The sequence below is a fragment of the Marmota marmota genome, unplaced genomic scaffold (assembly GCF_001458135.2).
Source record: "Marmota marmota marmota unplaced genomic scaffold, marMar, whole genome shotgun sequence".
Taxonomy (NCBI): Eukaryota; Metazoa; Chordata; class Mammalia; order Rodentia; family Sciuridae; genus Marmota; species Marmota marmota.
Window position 1 is genome coordinate 44673951 of NW_025999932.1, and position 17912 is coordinate 44691862.

The 17912-nt window shown below is 37.7% G+C and overlaps 1 protein-coding gene across 1 annotated transcript in view; it reads left to right on the forward strand.

The window, feature by feature from the left end:
- Positions 1-17912, forward strand: part of Vwa8 (von Willebrand factor A domain containing 8) — a gene marked incomplete at its 5' end in the record, with an annotated part of 351798 nt that overhangs the window by 317140 nt on the left and 16746 nt on the right. Inside the window, 2 exons of the mRNA XM_048800562.1 lie at positions 3268-3425; positions 16017-16142. Coding sequence (XP_048656519.1) covers positions 3268-3425; positions 16017-16142 — 284 coding nt within the window. The remainder of the gene's footprint in view (positions 1-3267; positions 3426-16016; positions 16143-17912) is intronic.

A 17912-nucleotide genomic window follows, 5' to 3' on the forward strand; every position in this document is an offset into this window, starting at 1 on the left:
CCCTTCTTTTAAACTGTGTGCACTTGGGTTTTTGCCAGAAATCTACAGTATATTCTTTCTTAAGCAACTGATCTAGAAAAGAAATAGTCCTTGTGTTTCACATCTCAGAAGTGAGTGTGATGAAGATGCAATATTTTGAGAGAGGAGGGTTGGTTACTATTTGCACAGATGCCAAGAGTAAGCAAACGAGTCTGTTCCTTCCTCTCAGCTGCCAGACCCTACCATTGTTCCATGACTGCTGTCTTCCTATTTCCTTGGGCAGCTGGAGCCAACACATCTGCTTGGCCACTGGAATAGGGCCAGACCGCGCACTGCCTGAGCTTATCTGAGCCCTGAGGAGAGCTGGCAGGGATTCCAAGCTTCACCTTCACAGAGGACAGTCTGCACCTCTTAGCCTTGACAGCCTGGGCAGGAAATGGGTTTCTGTGCTGAGACAATGAGCTATCAAACAGGCTGTAGGCTTCTTGCCTGCTCTGTTTATTCATCAAGCAGCTCTTTAAAGAAAGGCTATTTTTAGAAATGTCCTTTTATCTAGAAGGTAGTGTCAAGCCAACAAGATTTAATCCATATGGAATGCATTGAGGAACTAGTAGGTCAGAAGTAGGCTCCCCAGCAGTGGACTGCTCCCAGGTGAAAGTTCTTATTTACTATTCAACTTGCATCTGCTAGCTCCAATATCTGTCCAGATGATACCTGTGTTTCCCCTTTTACTTTTCAGTTGATCAAGAGCCCTTGGCTTCAACTTGTCTTTTTATCTTTGTCATTTTTCTCCCTCAAAATTCTGTACATTGAATTTAGCTCTGGCCCAACAAGTCCTCAAAGTCCCCCTCCCTTGCCCACTTTGTCCCTTAACTCATGGACTGGTTTGGGATGTCCAAGCTTAGCTTTAAAGTTACGCCTTGCAGAACCTCCAGCAAGAGTTTTCACTTTAAAAGTACAAATTGAAAGCTCTGGGAAGTAGAAATCATGAAGAACTCTCCACTCATATCCTTTGTACCCCAGGGTGACTTTCCCTAGGGGCCATGTGACTCCTCTGGCCCTCACTCACATCAGCCTCTACCAGTTGCAAGTCCTTTCCTCCTTTCTCCCAAATGATGACCTCTGAGTATCTAAGAAGTGCTGAGCTCCAGTTCATCTCCCCGCATAGCTAAGAACAGCCTCTGGAGGAAGGGAATGAGGTCCCAAACACACCTTCCCATCAATAGCTCAGTGTCACTACCCAGTTCCTGTTCCCTCTGCCACAGGCTGATTGTGAATGGGAGCCAGGAATCACACAAATCCAAGAAGTAATTTTCCACCACCCAATTCTAAATAAAAATTATATAAGATGTGCTTCAGTCAAAGGATGCTGTATTTAATAGGCTGTTGTCATGGTAGTTCCCAAAAGGAAATTACCTACCTGGACTTTCATAAAGGAAGTGGTTCATGCTAAGTGCTCCTTCTTAGTTTATTTAGACCAATTAAAGCTTCAAAGTAGAAAAATAATTTATTATAATTTAGCCAAAGTCTAAAAGCTTTCAGATATTTCACTTAATAAATCTAGAATTACCTCCTTCTGTGCATGGGAGTTATTTAAATAATAATTGTAAGATTGGTAACTTATATAGCTCTTATTTTTTTGCCAGATACTTTTCTAAACATTTTTGCTTTATGACAATCTCATGAAGTAAATCATATTATTGTACTTGTTTTATAAATGAAGAGACTGAGACAGAATATTCGCATAATTTCCTGAAAGACACAGCTATTGAGTTGGAATCAGGCTTCAAACTCAGGCAGTCTGCCTTAACTAGTATAGTATACAATACTGTGCTTACTACAGTATATGATACCGTCCCTCAACTGAGGTCTCATCATGAGTTCTCAAGTTATGTGTGAACAAACAAAATATACTGTTTACTAATAGTCTAATCTTTATAAAGCAAAGATAATAAGTTGGCCAATTCTAGCCAAAATATGTATATATTTTCTTTGGTCAATGTAGCATTTATTGATTGATTGATTTATAGCAAAGATTGAACCCCAAGATGCTTAACCACTTGAGGTACATCCCCAGCCCTTTTCATTTTTTCTTTTGAGACAGAGTCTCACTAAGTTGCTTAGGGCCTTGATAAGTTGCTAAATTTCGCTTTGGACTTATGATCCTCTTGCCTCAGCCTCCGGAGTCCCAGGGATTACAGGTGGGCAACACCATTCCCGGCCAATGTAGTATTTTAAAATAATTTCATTTGGAATATATCTAGCCAATGTCACCACCACTTCTTGTAATGGTACCTACCTAGCCTTATAGCCATTTAACTTTCATTTTTAACATAAATTGTTCATACAGTATTACATGACATATACTTATAAATATGTAAATGTGGGTTTACATTGAAAGGCTGCTCTGAAACTGATAATATTTATCCATTGTATATTATTCAAAGCTAAAAGTCAAAGTTGATATAATAATTGGCTTCAGATCTTAGTTAAGCCAGAGGTCATCATTAGGTCACTTAACCTCTCTGTGTATTGTTTTTCATTATTTTCAAAACAAAAGAAATTTTATCTATAGCTTCACTGTCTTTTTCTATTTTGTGGGAAAATAAGGTAATAAGTGAAGGAAGAGTTACTCATTTATTTAGCAGATATATAGTAAGTATTTATATTGTTCAAGCAATTAGGGCAGAGTTAAAAATATAAATAAAATATGATCCCATCCATTACATAATTTTTAGGAAAAGGAAAAATAATGAAGAGTAATAAATAGTACACCTGAGTATCAATCCCTATGAGGTATAGGCCTCAGACGAAGTGTGTGTCATAGAATTCGTAACGGAACTTGAAAAACATGTAGATTTGGATGGATAAGAAAAGTGTAAAATCATGCTAAATAGGGGAAAACCCTTTATTTTAAGAAAAAGGTTATTTGAATTTTTAATTACTGTTAAGTACAATTAATATACTTCTCAGAACTATCTTTTTTGTGTGTGGGGTTGGGTAACCAGGGATTGAACTCAGGAGCACTTGACCTCTGAGCCACATCCCCAGATCTATTTTGTATTTTATGTAGAGACAGGGTCTCACTGAGTTGCTTAGTGCCTTGGTTTTGCTGAGGCTGACATTGAACTCGCAATTCTACTGCCTCAGCCTCCCAAACCACTGGGATTATGGGTGTCTACCACCAGGTCTTGCTACTTCTCAGAACTATCTGCAAAACCATAATCTAATTTTTGTTTTGTAGTCAGGTTCAGACTTATCATTTGTATTTTCCTTGTTTCTTTCCAGGAGGAAGAGACACTGCAGGTCTGGGGGGGAAAGGAGGTCCTTATCGGCTGGATGCAGGTCACACAGTGTACCAGATCTCTGATGCTGAGAAGGACGCCGTTCCTGAGGAGGTCAAGAGAGCTGCAAGAGAGATGGGCCAGAGAGCATTTCAACAGAGGTGAGTGTTCACGTCATATCTACAACAGTGCTGTTGACTAATAGACACATACATACTTGCACGCATGTATGCATGCACACTGTTAGGTGCTAAACTCACATGGTACAGAGCCTGTAGCCTCCAGCTATGCAGATAATGGCAAGATCAGTGGGTTAATATGAGGAAGCACCCATTTCTGTGCCAGGATTTGGAGATGAGACAAAGATAAATGAAGAGGGCACCAGGATAGAGTGCACAATATTGATGAGGGAGAGAGTCAGCTTGCCTGCCCACAAAAAAGGGTAAGAGCTGGAGAGAGATGAGCAGTAAGGTTGGTTGGGGAGGCTTTTTTGGCCGGTGGGGTCTTTGAAACCAGGCCAAGGAACCTGTGGTCTTCTGATGTTCCACAGCTGTTTTAGGCCACTTCATTGGCCCCATCCACTAGATGCTTCTCTAGACTTCCATGTTTGTTCTTCAGCTAAAAAAGAAAAACACCAAAGAACCAGCAATAGCTCCTTTCTTATTGATGGACTTGGTAGCACTTTGGGAAACAGATTCACATTTTTGTGCTCAATGAAAGGAGTTGGGTGCAGTTGAATAATGGATATAAAGAGGACAGAAGATGCATATGAGGGAATTAGTGACAAAATTATACACCTCTAATAAATGCTGAAGGCATGCTCAAGTGTATGAGACTGATGAAATTCCTCCCATTACGTGCTGTACTTTCACATCTGTAAGTAAACAGTACAGAACAATAAAGAACTGCTGGCCACACTTTCAGGAAAGCCTGTGAGCCTCAGAATGGGCCTGAGAGGCAGAAGTGTTGCTCTCAGCCCTCCTGCTGGCTTCCCAGGTGAGCACAGTTTATTTATAGTTACTGAATCTGAATTTGCTCTTCTGGAGAATGGAGACTTCACTCTTCCTTCCTCTCAGAGAGGTGATTAGGACAGATAACTATTTTTGGAATGAAAGTAGTTGAAATCTCTCAAAAAGAGGCAGGAGAAAAATTATACTATAATGAAAAGTCATGTTAGAATTAAAAAGAATTGATCTGTTTCATATCAATAGTAAAATATCCATTTAGGAAAAGATTAATAGGTATTACTCTCCCCTCTCCCCCAACCAGTTGCTATTGTTGCCCCTCTCAGTTCTTCACAGGTAATTATCTAGTCTGAATGCTTTACAAGCAGAGTGCTCTGGCACACAGGTCATTTGCAGGGAGACAGGTAAGTCTTGCAGTGGTGCATGGGCACAGGTATGCAACCCCTCTCTGAGTGCCACTAGTGATAAGGAGCCTGGTTCTGTTGAGGACCATTGCCCTCCAGGGGAATGAGGTCAAGGGGCCTTGGTGGTAAGACAGCTGAATGAATAGTGGATATAAAGAGGAGAGAAGATGCATATGAGGGAATTAGTGACAAAATCATACTGAAGAGAAGAATCCCAATCAAAGAAAAAGAATACCATAACGTGGTTGAAATCCAGAGAAGGTGAGCAAGGGTATGAAAAGCAGGGGATAAATCAAAACACACAATGATCCTGAGAGAGATGGAGGCACAGCAAAACACCATGAAAAATGCTCTTTCAACTTTCATGTAGAAATGGGACTTTCATTGCTTTGGATGAGTATTTCCTTTAGTTCTGCTGAAAATTTTTCTTTAATTCTTTATTATGGGTTTTTTCAAACATGAATTGAAAGTAGAGAAAAATATGCAATGAATCCTGTGAGATGATACCCCAACTGCAAGAAGAAAGTGGTTCCAGTGCCAGGTGCCATGGCACATGTCTATGGTCCCAGTAGCTCGAGAGGCTGAGGTATGAGGGTCACAATAACAAGCCTCAGCAATTTAGTAATGCCCTAAGCAACTCAGTGAGACCCTGTCTCTAAATAAAATATTAAAAAGGGCTGGGGATGTGCCTCAGTGGTTAAGTGCCCTTGGGTTTTGTCCCCAGTACCAAAATAATAATAATAATAACAATTTTAGTTTCCACCCCTGGAGTATCTTGAAGTGAATCCAAAATATTCTGTCATTTCATCATAATTATTTCTGAGTGTTTTCTACAATATAGGAACACAAAACCACAAACACAACACACTATTATCATGTACTTACAAGGTAATAATCTTTACTATCATCAAATAATTAGTTTTACAGCTCTTTTCTACCACTCTGGGCACATGGAGAATGAGGTCAAATCCTGCCATTTATGCTTTTATAGCACCCTGTGCCATTTCTTCTTAGCCATTATTAATCTTTCTCATTTAGTTATTTGTGTGAGTAGTTAATCATCTCTCTACTGATTATGAATTTCTTAAGAACAGAACCTGGTAGATGGCAGATATTCATACACGTTTGTGGAATAAATAATATTCATGTGCATAAAAGTAATGGTGTCTTTATCATTCATCCCTTGGTATCCATAAGAAGACATTCATATAAAATAGCCTAATATTTGTAAATAATACACATATATCCTGCCATGAACTTTTTTATTTATTGGTTCTTTTTAGTTATATATAACAATAGGATTGATTTTGATGTAATGGAATGTAATTAGTTCTAATTCAGTCCCTGTTATTTCCCTTTTCTCTCTCTTGTCCCTCCCCCACTACTCCTTCCCTTTACTCTACTGCTCTTTCTATTTACTTATAGTGTTGTTATGTTATTTAACATTAGTGTCTTGTGGATGTATATGATGGTGAGAATCACTGTGGAATATTCATGTATATACATAGGAAACTTAGGTCAGATTCATTCCACTGTCTTTCCCTGTCTCATCCATACTCCCTTCCCTTCATTCCCCTTTGTCTACTCCACTGATCTCCCTTCTATTTTTTTTTAACCTGCCCCCTTATTTTGGAATAGCTTCCACATATCAGAGAAATTGTTTTACCTTCAACTTTTTATAACTGGCTTAATTTACATAGCATGATAGTCTCCAATTCCATCCATTTTCTGGCAAATGCAATAAAGTTAATCTTCTTTATGGCTGAGTAAAAGTCCATTTTTTTATATATATCACATTTTCTTGATCCATTTATCTGTTGATAGGCATTATGGGTCTCTGTGTCTTCTATTCTATTGGTCATCATGCCTATTTTTATGCCAGTTCCATGCTGTTTTTGTTACTATAGCATTATAGCATAATTTGAGGTCTGGTATTGTGATGCCTCCTGCTTCACTTTTCTCACTGAGTATTGCTTTAGCTATTCTGGGTCTCTTATTTTTCCAAATGAATTTCATGAATGCTTTTTCTATTTCTAAGAATGTTATGGAATTTTGATTGGAATTGTATTGAATCTGTCTAGCACTTTTGGTATTATGGCCATTTTGACAATATTAATTCTGCCTATCTAAGAACATGTGAGGTCTTTCTAAGGTCTTCTTCAATTTCTTTCTTTAGTGTTAGGTAGTTTTCATTGTAGAGGTCTTTCACTTCTTTTTTTAGATTGATTCCCAAGTTTTTTGTTTGTTTGTTTTGACTTTTGTCTTTTGAGGCTATTGTGAATGGGATAGTTTTCCTAATTTCTTTTTAGCAGATTTATCATTGAAGTATAGGAATGCTGTTGATTTCAGTATTAATCGTGTGATTTGAATGTTAATCGTGTATCCTGCTACTTTGCAGAATTCATTTATGAACTTTCACAGTCTTCTGATGGAGTGTTTAGGGTCTTCTAAATATACAATCTGTCATCAATAAACAGAGATAATTTGAGCTTTTCTTTTCCTATTTGGATCCCTTTAATTTCGTCTTCTTGCCTAATTGCTTTGGCTGGGGTTTCAAGAACCATGATGAGTAGGAATAGTAAAACTGGGTATCCTTGCTTGTTTCTGTTTTTAGAAGAAATTATTTCAGTTTTTCTCCATCCAGAATAGTGTTGCCCTTGGGTTTTGTTATACATAGTATTTTCAATGTTGAGGTAAGTTTCTTCTAATGCCTAGTTTCTCTGTGTTTTAAAAATGAGTGGGTGCTGTTTGCCTCCCATGTATTTTAAATCATCTCCAAAGTATTTATAATACCTAGTAAATGTAAATACTATGTAAATAGTTTATATACTTTATTGCTTAGGAATAATGATGAGAAAAATGTCTGTAAGAATTCACTAGAAACATAGGTTTTTTTCCCCAAATATTTTGGATCCAAGATTGTTTTATCAGTGATATAAAACCCATAGATACGGAGGGTCAATTGTAAAGCTATCACCCTTTAGTACTTGATTTGGAGACTTGCCAACACTAGACAGTCCTCATCATCCAACAGAAGGTCCACTCATTGCCTTGAATAGCCTGATAGTACTGATGGGTTCCTCATATCATTAGCATAGCATTTAGTTAGCATTCATTTGAGTCTGGTTTTAACCCAGACACTGGTTCCTATATATCAAGAATTGATTGATTCAGGCAAAACAACACAGGGAAACAAGCATGAGACATGCATAAAATGCAACAGAAACATTACATCAACAAAAAGTGAATGAAATAGAGAGTGAGGAACATGTACACACGTAGAAAAACATTTAGGATGGGTGTCAGCTGTGGAAATTGCATCAGCTACCATTTGCAAAACTAATCAGCCCCATATAGTAGTACATACAGTAATGTACATATGTATGTATGTACATACATTAGCTGTATGTACTACTATATGGGGCTGATTAGTACATACATATATTATGTATATATGTATGTATGTACATACATACATACAGCTAATGTATGTTTCCCTCATAATTGATTTAAAATCATAGTATTTAACTGTAACCTGTAAGAAAAAATAAAATGAGAACCAAAATACCCAGACTCTTACATACCCATAAATACACCCTTTAAAAATGTACTGTGCCAGTTGATCCACAGAGATAACCAGGATGTTAAGCAGCTGTACCCTGCAGTTTTGATCAGAGGTAAAGAAGCAGAATGATATATTTTTAGCATTTTGTTGGCTTGAGAATATTACGAATAAGAAGCTTATCTAAACCAGGAGCTAAAATTTCCTATTTTCTTTCTTCATTCCTTTCCTCAGTCTTTCAGAATTTGTTACGTGTTTTGAATCTTGTAGGTTCTGAAAGATGACACAATCTGGAATATGTTTTCCATATTTCCTCATAATTAGACAGCATGTGATGTGCTTTTAGGTGCTATGTGATCATACCAAAGGTACTGCTATACTTGTAGCTGATCTGGCTACAGACTACTCTGCCCCGGATGACTTAGAACTGCCTGACTCCTTCCCTAATATGTATTTATATCTCTCTATTTATGTATGTATTAAGTGTGTGTGGGTGTGTGTGTGTGTTACTTCCCCCGTTCCCTCTCCCACCTAATTGCCTCCCCAACAAGGACAAGCTATGCCTACATTTTTTTTTCTAGTCAACACTAGTCTCCTTCCTTTGAGAGAGAACATACAGACTTCCAACACATGAAGTGAATAGGCCGCATATCCTACAGGGTTCACTGTGCCCAGCTTCTGTCAGGCTTGATACTTGAGATGTAACTTAAAAAATGAAAATTTATAAAGAAGTTTCAGAGATTGCCAAAGCTAAACATAAGAGGTATTGTTATGAGGTCAAGTCCTAGATACACATTCCTTCTCTGAATGAGAAACAACCATTCAGATGTTATAATGATTTTGTCTATAGTTACTCATTGATAGTGTTTTCAAATTGTTATCTAATAGCTTTTATTCAGTACCATTGTTTGCCAGGTGTTTTGCTAGATATTGGATATTAAAAGAAAATGTGGTCTTTCTTCCAGAGAAATAGAATAGAAAGCATCAAAGTGCATTACACATAAGTATTTTTAATTAAATCTTTTCTCCAATTGTATACATAAATATTTATGCATTTGTTTGTACTGGATCTAAATGTGAAGCATATTTTCTACTTTGGAAGAGAAAAGTTTGAGAAATGCTGTGAGAGAGGGAAATAGACCTAACTCCTAAAGCAATGAAGCATAAGATTCCATGATGGACGTCTGTAAAAGTATGTGGAAAAGGAATGGACTGTTTTACTTAAGAGATTAAGCAAGACTTCCTAGATGTGGCCTTTGAACTGGAACTTGAAACATTTTGGTGTTGACCAACAGAGCTGGGTGGTAAGGCAGGAATGATCGATCTGCCCCCTGGTAGTCTTGGCCCAGCATTGTCAGGCTCTAATAAGCCCCCAGCACTCTAATTTTGATTCTTCCCAGTGCCTGTCAGAGAATAGAAAACACTTATTCTTCCTCAGCATTTGAGGTTTCTCTTCCAACCCACATGATAAATATACTTTACATAAGAATTTCAGCTAAATACTTGTGATCCTTTCTTCCAACATTGCACACATACACACACACACACACATGCACACACATACACAAATAGTACTTTAGATGATTGTGTTTTGATTAGGCTTTTGAGGTGTGTTCATTATTCCCTGGCCAATATTAGCACCTAAATATTTATGCACGTAAATGTGTGATTAAATTAGTGTGTTATGGCTTCAACACTGTAAAACCCAAGAGGTTCTCAGAGAAAGACCCCTCTACTTAAGATTAATTTAAGAAGCCTTCTCTTAAATAATCCTGAATCTTGTTTCACTTCAGTCATCTATTTGAATCTATTTTGAGCATCTGTTACCTGTTAGGTACTGTGCTAAGCACTGTACCCAAAAAGATGAAAAAGCTACAGACCCTAGTTGGGGAGACAGAGGGCAGGCAGTGATAGCTGGGATAGTAAATGCTGTGTCTGAGGAAGGAATGAAATGAGAAGAGAGCACACAACTCACTGAAACTTTATACTGGAGCATAAAAGAAACCAGAGACATGGGAAGGGAGAAACTTCAAAAATCATATGAAAAATTTTATGTTAGAGGGGGGCCAGCTTGGCTGGTGGCGACCGCTGGGGGTAAGGGGGGAACGCAGGCAGAGAGAGGACAGCATGGTTTATTTTTTTTTTAAATTGAATTGAATTTGGGGAACGTGTGGAATAGAGAGGGTGGCTCATATTAATGGACCCAGTTAATGGGAAAGTAATTCAGTGAAATCCAACCCCAAATCACTTGGCACATGGTTGAGTTCAGCAGGAATTAGGGATAACCCCTGTACAGGACTTATGTATAAGCACTGTGTGGCAGCCAGCAGACAGTAGATCAGGAACTTATAAAGGAAGTTGCCAGCAGTCATCTCTGATGAATCCCAGAGTGTGACTCAACCACAGTAACTAAAATAGGTGCACAGAAAATTGTGCCTGGAGCAAACAGCCTCCTAATTTCAAGGACAAAGACTCCCATTGTTGTTGCCACCCCACCAGAGGTTCTGGGAAGATGCTAATAAGGGCCACACAGGAACTTCTGCATCCCAGGCTGGGTACCTGGTAATTCATATTAACAGTGGTGGATTGGAAACTTTAGTCCCTATACCCTGAAAGTGGATTTTAATGAAAACCTCAAGATCCAGACATCCAGCAGAGATCAGAATCACCTCAACAATAGGGGGCCTCCAGCAAATCTCAAATACCTACCAGAGTTCCAAAGTTCAGCCAAGACTAAACCCCAACTACTGCAACTTCCAGTTTTGAACTCTGCACCACCCCCACTACAGGAATACACCATTTGTTAGCCTCCCTGGTGGATCCCACCCTCTACTGAGAGACTGGAAGCTAAGAGATCCCCCTAGCCACAAGGACTGCAGCTGGTTAGGACACAAAGATGTGGGTCCTAACAACCCCCAGCTCTTCACCCAAGGGTTACAGAGCCAACAATAGATATAAAGAATGCAAACCCATCTCTTTCAAGAGTTTGACCACCTCAGAGGAAACAAGCATTTTATTTCCCATTAAGTTTTTTTTTTTTTTCTGTTTTTACTCATCTCCGTTTTTCCCTTTTTTCTATGTATTCTCCCTAATTTTTTTCTCTTCTTTTTTTCCCCTAATTTTTACATGGTTAAAAATTTTAAATTTTTATTGTATTTTTTTTCCCATTTTCTGCAAGTTTTGGTGTATGTGTGTGTGTGTGTGGGTATTCTCACTGCGTGAATAGGTTTGAAAATATATATTTATGTAATTTTACTTCATATAATTGCTTTCTTTTGCACCTGTTTATGATTTAGCCTTGTTTTGACTTAGGTAGGATATAATTATATATAGGCTTTAACTGTTTTGATCTTACATTTGCTTATTTGTTTGTATACTGGTTTTTGTCCTTAGTACCATTTCTTTAGTTTCTCCCCACCCCAATACCAAATTTTCATGCTCCCTCTCCTCTTTTTTCTTTTAATTACATATAGTTATTTTTTGTTCTTCCTGCTTTATAGTCAACCTCAGCTACGTATCTCCTGACTCTCTTTTGTTTACTTTTTAACATATTTCAAACCTTTTCTTGCCTTCTTACCCTATTTTCTCTTTACTTAAGAAACTTTAATTCTACTATCTAATAGAATTAGATAGTTAATGTAATTCTTTCCCATTCATGTTGCTGTGATACTGATAGAATACACGACGTAGTAGACACCTGCTGTTTAATTCATGATTGAGTTCATGATTTTTTATTTTTGGTATTGATGGCACTGATGCTCACCTCAACATTCCTATATAGGTGGCAATTATTGCTATAGATGTCAAAGTGGACAGCAGACACTGTACAACTGTTGTTAACAGTAGTGCTATTCCTGGCTCCCACTTCCTGTAAGAGGGACTGGAAAGTGATCGGGACATTTCAAGATCATAGAGTCNGTGTATATGGGCTAAAAATGGGAGTTCATAACCCACTTGAAGCAAAGTGTGAAAGATGATATATCAAGAACTATGTAATGTTTTGAACAACCAACAATAAAAAAAAAGTCCAAAAATGAATACAGCAGGATTATAGATGGAATTATAAATATAATAAATTGTGCAAGTCATATAATGTAATAATGTTAAACCTGTGAGAGAGAATATAGTACCGCAAGATACAACATAGCTAACCCCATGGGATATTGTTGAGCCAAAGGAACCAGAGTCAATAGTGTATGTTGTTTGACTCCATTTTTTTTAAGAGAGAGAGAGAGAGAAAATTTTTTAATATTTATTTTTTAGTTTTCAGTGGACACAACATCTTTATTTTTATGTGGTGCTGAGGATGGAACCCAGTGCCATGCGCATGCCAGGCGAGCGCGCTACCACTTGAGCCACATCCCCAGCCCTTGACTCCATTTTTATAAAGTTCAAAATCAGACAAACCTATTCAATGCTATTAGAGATCAGAATAAGTGTTACCTTTGCAAAGAGTAAAATCCAGGACAGGGCCCTGGGAGACTTCAGAGGTATAGGTAGTTAAATGGTGTTTTCACAGCACAACAGTTCGTTAAGATCTGCACTTATGATTTCTGTACTTTATTATAAGCATATCATACAGGAAATTGACCAAAGAAGAAGAGAAAGAGGAAGAGGAAGGTGCAGGGCGGGAGGGAGGAAGGAAGGGCAAGAAAAGGTAGCAGACTACTGGAAAAAGCATATTTCTCCCCTTCATTCGTGCTGCAAAAATATCATATTCTAAGAGTAAAATATTTTCAATTCAGTAACCCCTTTACCAAGGAAAGTAATAGGAACATGTGCCCTAAACAGAAGTCCCTTCTGTCATTTTTACAAAGTATTATTAACATGAATATTAAAAGAAGAATTCCACGGTGCTGTTGAACTATTACATAAACTCCACCGGGTGATGGCTCTGTTTCTCTTCATCACTCTGCCATTTCCCCTCAGCATCCCAGCTCCATGTCACCTATAATTCCCTTCTTGTGCTGTGAATCTATTATTGCAACTTCCGGACCCTATAATGCTGGTTAGGAATTGAAATCACTAAGTCAAGACTTCACAAAGCTCACACAGGAGTTAACATTTGTTCACTTTGTGGTCTAGAAGACCTGCCTCGTAATAAATTAACCTTGAATACCAAGGACTAGAGCTGACCAGTAGGATTTCTTTCTCACAAATATACTAAAGAAAATCGAATAAAAACTTAAATTCCCTCGGATGAGTTAGTCACATACAAGAATGTCTAAAATAACAAACTACTTCAGATCACTGTATTACAGTGGGATCTTTATAAATAGATTTGCTAGTTCATTTTTTTAGGACTGAATAGTATTCTATTGTCTGGATGTACCAACAATTTAATTCATCCATTACCTATCGAAAAACACTTTAGTTGCTTCCAAATTTTGGCAGTTATACATAAAATTGCCATAAATATCACAGCAGAGTTTTATGTAGACAGAAGTTTTCAACTCATTTGTGTAAATAGTAAGGCATGCAATTGGTGGATGGTGCAGTAAGAATATTTTAGTTTCAGAAGAAGCGGCCAAGCTGTCTTCCCATGTAGAAACACCATTTTTCATTCCCATGCACAGTGAGAGACTCTGCATCCTTAACAACATTTGTTGTTGTCAGAGTTTTGGGTTCTGATCATTCTAATACGTTTGGAGTGATGTCTCATAGTTGTTTTATTTTGATGTTACATATGTTACATCTATTAACATATGTTTAAGATATTTTCATACGATTATTTACCATCAATCTGTTTTTGTTTTGGCAGGTATTAGGGATTGGACCCAGGGGAGATGAACCTAAGCCATATTGCCAGCCCTTTTTAAATATTTTTTATTTTGAGACAGGTTCTCACTAAGTTGCTTAGAGCTTTGCAAAATTGTTGAGGCTGGCTTTAAACTCATGATCCTCCTATTTCAGCCTCCCAAGCCGCTGGATTACAGGCATGTGCTCACCACGGCCAGCCAATGTGACTATTTTAATGAAGTGCCTTCTCAAGTCTTTTACCCATTTTTAAAACTTTTTCTTTACTGTTGAGTTTTAACAGTTTTTTAGATACTAATCCTTTATTAAAATTACCATATTTAATGTAGATGTATTAATGTAAATAAATGGAAACCCCTAGGTCACCAGCATAAGATTTTAATTTTGATGGGCAGGTCCTGGAACCACTGTACCAGGTAAATATTAGAAGTGTATCTTTCCCAGATGTATATTCTTCATAAGAACCCCGTGATCTCACATGGAAATGGGGCATATTGGAGCAAAGCTGCTGTCATATAAAACTTGATACAGAGCTATAGGTGGTAGAAGGAGCGAGTAAACACAGACTTCCAGAATACTTTCCACATTTCAATAATCAGACAAGACAACCTTGATCGCACAGTGCCATCCTCCCCATACCAAAAATTGGGACTTAACTCCTGTCTCCTCTTTTTTGTCATTTCTGGAATCAGGAGTGGGTGATCCCTCAGACTGCCAGGATAATTTATGCTTGGAAACAACACCATGGATGACCATTTAGGTATCTTTCAATGTGACATTCTAATACTCTTGGAGGTACCAAGCTGCAGAGCTCAGTCTTCTAATGCCTCTCATAGATGAAGACAGACTCTCACAGGATTGTCAAATGGAAAAATAAGCAGTTAAGAAAGTAAAAGAAAACATGGTCACAATGGTCAGCCACCATCGAAATGGCATGGAAGTTAATTTTTGAGCTGGGTTTAAGAGCAATACAGAATTAGTATAAGAATAAAATTATATAACATGTTTGGTAACACATGTGCCATTGTTATCATCAAACATTGGTTTTCTAAGTTTCATAAATAATTTTGACAAGGCAATGCCCTGATCATGCCCTTCCCAGTCCTCCTGGCTGCTACATGCTTTTATTAACCAGTGATGGTTTCACTGTTGTAAAGGGTACCCAGTAAGTAATTTTTGTGATTTTTAAATGCAGATCATAATTGTTATAAAATTAAATTTAAACCCCATCATTTTGCCATGGAGGAATTATAAAATGCTGAAATTCTAACTATAAGTCCACTCTCCTCTCATATTTTGGTGTTTCTAGAAATGAAATACATCCTATAATCTTGTTTACATGCATTAAAACATTTTAACTATTCTTCCCCCTTCTATGGTAATTATACTCATGGATTGCAATAAACACATGCCTTTATTGGGATATTACAGTTCTTTATCATTTAACTATCACCTGATCTAGTTGTGTTTTGGCAAAATGTTATGTGAAAATACCTTAGAAAAATAATTCAGAAAATTTCAGAATATAGAAAATCAGAGACATGTGGGGTACAAAATGTTCAGATACTGTTGTTTCCAGCTATTTCCATGTACACAATAAGACACAGAGAATTTGAGTAGCAAATTTCTTTCCAAAAGGAAGACTTCTGAAGATCACATTCTCTCTGGGATTTCTGACAATGTCAACAAGTTCAAGCTGATTATTTAGGTACCTAATAAATTTTCTAGAAGAACAGAGACAGAAAACCCATAGGAAATGTATCATCATTACCTTTCCAGATATAGAACTTTCTTAAGGGGGTCATTTTCATACTGTCTTCCTGTCCATATGCCCTTCAAGTGTTCCATATGTTAAAACAATTAAAACTAACAAAATACACATAAATTGCATTTCTTTGTCAGCAGAACAGAAACCAGTTCATTTCTGCAGTTGTGTTTATGCAGAACCATCACGTATTGAAAAGTTCCCTGGTGTGTTTCCTGTTATTCATGCAGAAAGTGTGTCAAAGATCCTGCAGAACTCGTTAAAAATAAAGACTTATGTGTGTGTGTTTGTGTGTCCTAGGCTAAAGGTAAAGAAAGGCAGTGGCTAAAACACCAAGCTACTGGAGAACTAGATGATGCCAAGATCATTGATGGGCTGACTGGAGAGAAAACCATCTACAAACGTCGGGGTGAGCTGGAGCCACAAGTAAGTAGTGGAGGACTGGTAGCATCAGACTTGCTTAGTTTGGCCTTGTTTCTAGAAACTCACTTTCTTGAGTTGTGTGTCAAAACATCATAAACCCTGGTGCATTATACTAAAAAAAAAAAAAAAAAGATAATGATGAAGAAAAAAACAAAAATATTATACTATTTATTGTACATGTTAAGGTCTCAGCAAGAAACACAAGGCACACTCAGACTGGGTAATTTAAGTAGCAGTGAATACAGAAGAATTTAGAGCATATTTACAAAGATAAGGGTGGATTTAGGAAAGCCAAAAGATTCACTGTGATAACCCAGGCTGACATCAGCGGGGATCTGACTCTGCCCTGAAGTCTAACACACAGAGCAGGAGAGCAGTTCTGGAATCTGGAGAAAGTAGTTCATGGAGCTGTGGCCTTTGGTAGAGGTAGAGCCCACCCCTGGGCAACAGCAGAGAAAAAGCTGAGGTAACAACCCCGCCAGCCTCTCACTCTGATCTGACAGTGCCTCCCATTGGCAGAAAACTCTGGAAGCCAGTAGCCAAGAGAGCTGCCCATTGGCCCATCCCACTCCTGGGACACAGAGCAGTTGCCCTGGAAGGGAAACTGAGGGTACCCTGTTGTCTCTGAATCCTAGAGTATTCCTCAAGTGAGAGCAATAGAGCCATCTTGGTGGTTTTCTACTATTCTGTACCTTTAAAGATCTGTGTCCATCCTGGGATTTAAGAAAATTTTAGGAAATAAGGAATTCTCCTTTAACTCTCATTGTGTTAAGTCAAGTTTCAGTTAGCTATAGTTTTGAAAACTTTGCCATATAATGGCAACAGAGTGAAATATTGAGTCTCTTGATTTCCTATATCCTACATAACCAGAATTGCCAAGTTCCCACTGAGAGCTGGGGGAGCAGGGCCTGGAGAGAGCAGGGAGAGTCCATCTACTTAAATGTGTTCTCAGAGAGGATCTGGTGGTGCTTTGGGGAGTTCTTATTTCTGTGTCACTGGGATGAGTCAACAACTGTGTTCTTTACTGACTCATTGTGGTCAACAAATGTGGTTGGATATATATGATTTTGTGAGCAGTCATGAAAGCCTGTGTGGCACTATTGTTCATTTGGACACACTCAAAAGTTTTGAAGAAATATATTGAATTGGCTCCAAACCATTATCCTCTAATACCCAGAGCATGTTTTGAAATTTCTGGCTCTGCCGTTAGTGTTTATGCATGTCAGAAAGTTTACAATAACAAAATAACCTGGAATTTTCCTTCCTTCCTTCCTTCCTTCCTTCCTTCCTTCCTTTCTTTCTTTATTTCCTTCTTTTTTTTTAGTAAAACTGACAAGATTTTTCAAAATCCTTCACATTGGCAGATAGGAGTCCAAAATCAAACTGAATCTCTCAAGTTTCACATTTAATTGATAGTTGCTTCTATACATCAGCTTAATGATACTTTCATGCTTTAAACTGCCAAGAAAAAAAAAGGAAAAAAGCACTAGTTCACTAACTCCAAGGAAATTTGAAAGCTTGCTAAGGACAAAAACCATTTAAAAAATATTTTCCTTAGATTATTTGCCAGACTCCCTCTCCCACAACCTTGTTTTAAAAATCTAGTATTTCTTGCAACCTACATGGGAAATGGTTTTCAACTGACTGCATAACAGATACAAATAAAATTGATGTTGGCTTCCCTCCAAAATAACAGACTCTTGCTAGAATTACTGACTTCCAGGCATGGAGAGAAAATGACATGTTAGGATTTGTATCTTTCCAAATTATTTT